Genomic DNA, 5,734 nt, shown 5'->3' with positions numbered 1-5,734 from the left:
ATAGCACTTTATAGGGCCAATTCACCTTTAGAGTTTATAGGGGAATATGGGAAAGAAAATTGAATTACTTTGGCAAGAAAAAGGTAAAATGGGAAACTGAATATGCAAATGGAGGTAGACACGATACAATTTGATAAGAACTTTGCTGTTCAATATCTCTAGATCTTTCCCTTTCTTGTCCTGCAAAAATGAAGTGAAATCATATTATTTAGTCAATAATAAATGTTGAAACTTGATCACTTAGTACTACAGTCTAGTGATATTCATTTTCATTTGTAAGTCAGAGGTCTTAGGTTCGATTATCGTCAAAGACAAATTTTAACCACATTATTGCTAACCTATTATGATGCTAGGCCCATTCTCTCTCATTTAGTGTAAATAATATCGTTTGTTAAAAAAAATGTTAAAACTTGAAGGTTCAAACTAAAAATGTGATTGTGTAAAATTAATGCGATTATATATTATTTGATCACATTACGTAATTATTAATTTATAATTAATTTGCTAAAGGATAAAGAATTAATATTAGCGTCCTGAAATTATAACCACATGCTTATTTTTTCCTTAACAATACATTGTTCGGAGTTTCAATAATAATTTTAAAATAAAATATTAATTCATATATTCGTGGATATATTTACAGTAAATTAATTTTTTGTGAGGCACGTGGCATGGGGAGCTTGTATGAGAATTGGGACAGTCCCCTCAGTGCTGTAGAGCATATCTGCTAAATTTCCAAAAATGACGCTAGGAAAAAGCCAAATCAATAGCGTGGAGCGTAGTAAACGGGCTAATTATCACAGACAAAAAGGTCAAAGGCCCAGCCCAACCCAAAAAAAAAACCAGGACCGGAGGCCTTCATAAAACATTTGAAATTATATATAGGGCACAAAGCACAAAAGCCAGGTAGCCGTTGGAGACAGACCATCGTGACCTTTCGGCAGTATTGAGATCGGACGGTCAGGTATTAGTAGCCGTTGTATTCAAAACGGAGGAGCACATGCCCTTCTCTCCCAAATTCCGCTTTAAAAATTCTTTTTCCTTTTTTCTTCGACTATGAATCTGCTTAATAAATAAAAACCCGTTTTAAAGAACCCAACAAGAACACAGACGCACAGAGTAGAGAGAGACAAGACGAGAGAGAGGGGGAAAGAGAGAGAAAGCGGCTTCATATGCCATTCATTTCTCTCTCGGGATTTTGAAGATTCAAAGCTTTGATATTTGCATTACTTTGATCAAGTCCCTTGATTTCTCTTCAAGGTTTGTGGGTTTCTTTCGATCTTTCGTTTTGTTTTTTAAATTTCGAATGTTCTGGGTTTCGATTGTTTCAGATTTTCGGTCGTTTTCTTCTTGTTCTTCGTGTTCTAGATCATGGGTTTTTCTGATTTCATTCACATTTTAATTTTTGGTTTTTTATTTTTGTTGTTTGATGGTGATTTTGTGTTGAAGGTGATCGAAATGGGATCAAAGGAGAACAACCCAGCTCTCGTTAGGCCCTCAAATTTCCAAGGTAAGAGCCGCAGCCAAAACCCATGATGTAATTTAACGTAATTTTCAATTTCTGAATCTTTGAATTTATGTTCTTCTTTTGTATGTATTTTCTTTAAATTTTGAAAAAGGTCCAAGAATGGGGGGTTCCAAGTTTGTGAAGGAGGTTGGGCCGAATCATCGACCAGCACTAAGGGATGTCCATAACATCACCAGAAAAGAATGTCCTAGGTTTGTGACATTTTCTTACAATCTGATGAATCTCTTTCCATGTTTATGTTTTAATATGTTTGATTCGTTTTCTAGTAGCCTTTAGTTTACTAATGACCTAATTTGAGACATTATAAACGATGTAATTCAGGAAAGATGCTGCGGAATGTAAGAAAAATGTGCCAGATCTGCCACATAGACCAGTGACAAGGTTTGAATTTACTCTTATTCTATTTGCCTTCCTGTTTTTGTTGTAATAGGCTATCTGAAGAATTTGATACTTAATATTTTGATTTTTGTATAGGAGGTTTGCACAATTGCTCCAGCAGCAGCCAAAGGTAGTACCTTTTAGACCGATGACAAGGATCTTTTGTTTACATTTTGGTTTTTCGCTTTTAATTCGAATTAAAATTTTTGGTGTTGGTTATATGTAATTAGGAAACCAAGGAAGTGACTGTGAGTTCATTTGCTGCAAATCCGAAAGTTGTGCAGGACGTTAATCAGGAAGCTAAGAAACCGAGCTCGTATAATGCAAATTCTAGTGGTTTAGTGGATTGCGAAATTATAGATGTGGAGAATATTGAGGATGAGGCTTGTGATTCTCATGTGCCAATGTTTGTTAAGCACACCGAAGCTATGCTAGATGAAATTGATAGGATGGTATGTCTGTCTTACTGTCTAGTACTACTAGTAGTTTTCTTATTCGAAAGTTCTCATCTTTATATATCAGAAGGCTAAATGGGTACATTCTGTTGATTACTGCAGGAAGAGGATGAAAATCTGGAGGATGAGGACCCCATTATGGATATTGACAGCAGCAGCTCAAAGGATCCCCTTAATGTTGTTGAGTACATAGATGACATCTATGCTCACTACAGGAAATCTGAGGTATATTTTCATTAGCTATTGAAAGCATATACTATGGTAAATAGATGGATCACTGAAACCAATGTAAGAACATAGTTCTGCTCTTGAGGGTTAGAAATGGAAGGCATAGATGTTAACCTTAAGATTTGTTGGAAGTCTGTGTTATCATTGACCAGATGAGCTTAGAAATACGGCTGCATTTTTGTGTTCTCATATGGCTTAGGGTAGAATTTAACCAATGTTGAAACTGCAGAATTCTTGTATCTGTTTGCTCATACGAGCTTCAAAATTAAAAGCACTGCACTTTTTGTTCTCATATGAGCATAGGGTAGAATCGAGCGAATGTTGAAAATTCTGAATTCATTCGTCTGTTTGATCAGATGAGATTCAAAACTAAAAAGCACTGCATGTTTGTGTTGTCGTATGGCTTAGGGTAGCTAACCCGAAATAGTTATACAAGGATGTCAGATATGCAAATGTTGGAAAACTGACCTGTTTGATTAGATAAGAATATTTACGTTTTTTTGGTCTCATACCTTTTCATTTTAGGGTTGGCCTGATTTCTGGAGGTGCATATGTTGACAATCAATTTCTGCCTTTTTCTTTTCTGGGGTTTTCATTGTTTGGTTTTGGTTTTTCTGGTTTTCTGTTGGTAAAGAAATACATTCTTCTCTGCCATAAGTATCAATCAAATTGGTTAGTTGGCCAAATTGTCTAGTGAGACACCCTTTAACTAGATAAGTAGATGCATAAATGAGGGAGGTTACCGACTAAGTTCAGTTTACTGAAAAATGATAATCTTTATCATGCAGAAGTCAAGCTCTGTCTCCCCAAGTTACATGGCTCACCAACCTGACATCAATGAGAAAATGAGGGCAATTCTCATTGACTGGCTTATTGAGGTACAATGTTGTGTCATTAGTTTGATTCGTTTTAAAGATGCCCAAGTTTGAGTATTAAGGGTTTGGTACTGTGATGTGAACAGATTGTTAACAGGTTTTGATTCTTTTAACAGGTCCACTACAAGTTTGAGCTTATGGACGAGACACTCTTCCTTACTGTAAATCTTATAGACAGGTTCTTAGAGAGCCAAATGGTGATCAGAAAGAAGCTTCAGTTGGTTGGTGTGACAGCCATGCTACTAGCTTGCAAGTATGAGGAGGTTTCGGTCCCAATTGTGGAGGATTTCGTTCTGATATCAGATAAGGCATATTCACGGAAAGATGTGCTTGATATGGAGAAATCAATGGTGAACAGCTTACAATTCAACTTCTCTGTTCCTACTGTGTATGTGTTCATGAGGCGATTCCTCAAGGCAGCTCAATCAGAGAAAAAGGTCAGTCATGTGATACACAGTATAAGAAGCAGTAATATTTCACTTATTTTTATAAAACCTAGCGGTATTAATGTACTTGATTTTCATGGAATTGAATGAACAGCTTGAGCTTCTGTCCTTCTTCCTCATTGAGTTATGCCTGGTGGAGTACGAAATGCTCAGGTTCCCCCCTTCTATGCTAGCTGCTGCTGCAATTTATACTGCTCAGTGTACTCTGTCCCGGTTCAAGCAGTGGAGCAAGACTAGTGAGTGGTATACGAATTACTCGGAAGATGAACTCCTGTGAGTACTTCTTGCACTGACTGTCATGATTCATTGCAAATTGCAATTTTATACATGGTAATAAATCTATTTGGTTCACATTGGCAAATGAAATACTAAGTGGTATTACATGAAATTTGTTTACTTGTCAGAAAAGTAATGTTTCATGTGTACTTTATGTATCAACAGAGAATGCTCGAGGATGATGGTTACGTTTCATCAGAAGGCTGAAACTGCAAAACTCACTGGAGTGCACCGGAAGTACAGCACATGGAAGTTTGGCTATGCAGCTAAAGCTCAACCAGCTGAGTTCCTCTTGGATCACTCATTGCGCTGACAGACAACTTCGATCAAATATAAGCGACCAAGATTCTATCTTGAGTTTGTCACTGAGCAACAGAAGTTGCCCTGGGGGATCTTTGAACATATTAGGATGGGTTTCTTTTGTTGACAACTCCAGCAGCTATCTATTTAGTCTGCTCTCTGCAGATAACGTGAATGTGTTTTTTGGGCAGTCTTTCGTTGACTCATGTTTCCTGGAATCAACGGTTTCTTTAACATGAATGCTCTTAGATTTCCAGTTTGTCTGTCTCTTCCGTTTTCCATGCCAAAAGCCTAAACAGAAAGGAGGGATTGAGTCGATTGACAGAGATCAAGATTTGTCTTGAAATTTGATGGATGAGGTTTGAATTAAAACAGAAACTTGAAGATTTCAATTCACAATATAATCGGTCAATTGTATAAACTTTCGGGCAGTGGTAATTTCGACCTTTCCGGATCTTATTTTTGTCATAAACAGAATCAAATCTTTAATCTCTCTACTTTCGATCTTTCTATTCCAGTTTCAACCATACCCAATACAGAGATCTACGACAAGAAAGACAACCGCCACAGCTCCGCTGTTAGATACCAGTTCCGGCCTCTAGTTCAACCTTAACTGGAAGCAAGAATTACAGGGAAAGGTGAGGGAAAGGAGATGGAGTATTTTTTGCAAATTGAGTTCTTAATATTTGATTTCATGTATGTCTGTTGCAACTAGAACGAGAGAGCGTAATAGCACTAGCAACCTCTCCAAGGTAAGACTGCCACATGGCACACACAGCCTAAACCCTTAACAAACAGCACAAAAGAAAGGCAAATTACATAACGACCCCAAAACACTACATTTCGACCCAAAACTTTGTTGCCTGTGATCAAGGCAATCACAGTACATAACATCCGCTAGCACGGCCGCCACAATACCACCACAAGCCGTAACCAAGAAGGAGGGGGCATCCAGGAATCAAACTAACCAAACGGAAAATGAGAGTAGACAAGCTCCCCGCGCAAAATGCGCTCCCCTAATCCAATCAAATTACATAGTGCCAAAATGCATTTTATACGTCACCCAACATCATAGTGTGACACTAAAGAGTAGCCAGTATGGAATTGGTCAAGTTTCCTATATTATTGGAGATTCCTGTAAACTAGGAATTTGACATGCACCGTAAATAATCACACTTCTAAAAAGATGCAATATCTGCTCCTAAATATCATTTGCGATTCTCCCAGTTTAATACATATTTTGTATCC

At 37.4% G+C, this 5,734-nt stretch overlaps 1 protein-coding gene across 1 annotated transcript; it reads left to right on the top strand.

Annotated features, from left to right (window-relative positions):
• Positions 1 to 989: 989 nt before the first annotated feature.
• On the top strand, positions 990 to 4,742 carry LOC103962422 (G2/mitotic-specific cyclin-2-like). Its single transcript, XM_009375119.3, has 11 exons — positions 990 to 1,260; positions 1,450 to 1,510; positions 1,620 to 1,719; positions 1,850 to 1,909; positions 2,003 to 2,036; positions 2,137 to 2,358; positions 2,464 to 2,586; positions 3,378 to 3,467; positions 3,581 to 3,901; positions 4,005 to 4,183; positions 4,352 to 4,742. The coding sequence occupies exons 2-11, from the start codon at positions 1,459 to 1,461 to the stop codon at positions 4,497 to 4,499; spliced, it is 1,329 nt and encodes a 442-aa protein (XP_009373394.2). The 5' UTR covers positions 990 to 1,260; positions 1,450 to 1,458; the 3' UTR covers positions 4,500 to 4,742.
• Positions 4,743 to 5,734: the final 992 nt, after the last annotated feature.

Source organism: the organism of the source record quoted next, unplaced genomic scaffold, assembly GCF_019419815.1.
Source record: "Pyrus x bretschneideri cultivar Hongxiangsu unplaced genomic scaffold, Pyrus_bretschneideri_v1 Contig10, whole genome shotgun sequence".
NCBI classification, from domain to species: domain Eukaryota; kingdom Viridiplantae; phylum Streptophyta; class Magnoliopsida; order Rosales; family Rosaceae; genus Pyrus; species Pyrus x bretschneideri.
The sequence above is the reverse complement of the archived record's forward strand: the minus strand, read 5'-3'. Positions and strand labels throughout refer to the sequence as shown.

Excerpts from the sequence above, each read along its gene's own strand:
- LOC103962422 (XM_009375119.3), top strand. The coding sequence starts at position 1,459 with ATGGGATCAAAGGAGAACAACCCAGCTCTCGTTAGGCCCTCAAATTTC. Across the intron at positions 1,511-1,619 it reads TAGGCCCTCAAATTTCCAAG|GTCCAAGAATGGGGGGTTCC; the intron begins GTAAGAGCCGCA and ends ATTTTGAAAAAG. Across the intron at positions 3,468-3,580 it reads TCATTGACTGGCTTATTGAG|GTCCACTACAAGTTTGAGCT; the intron begins GTACAATGTTGT and ends TTCTTTTAACAG.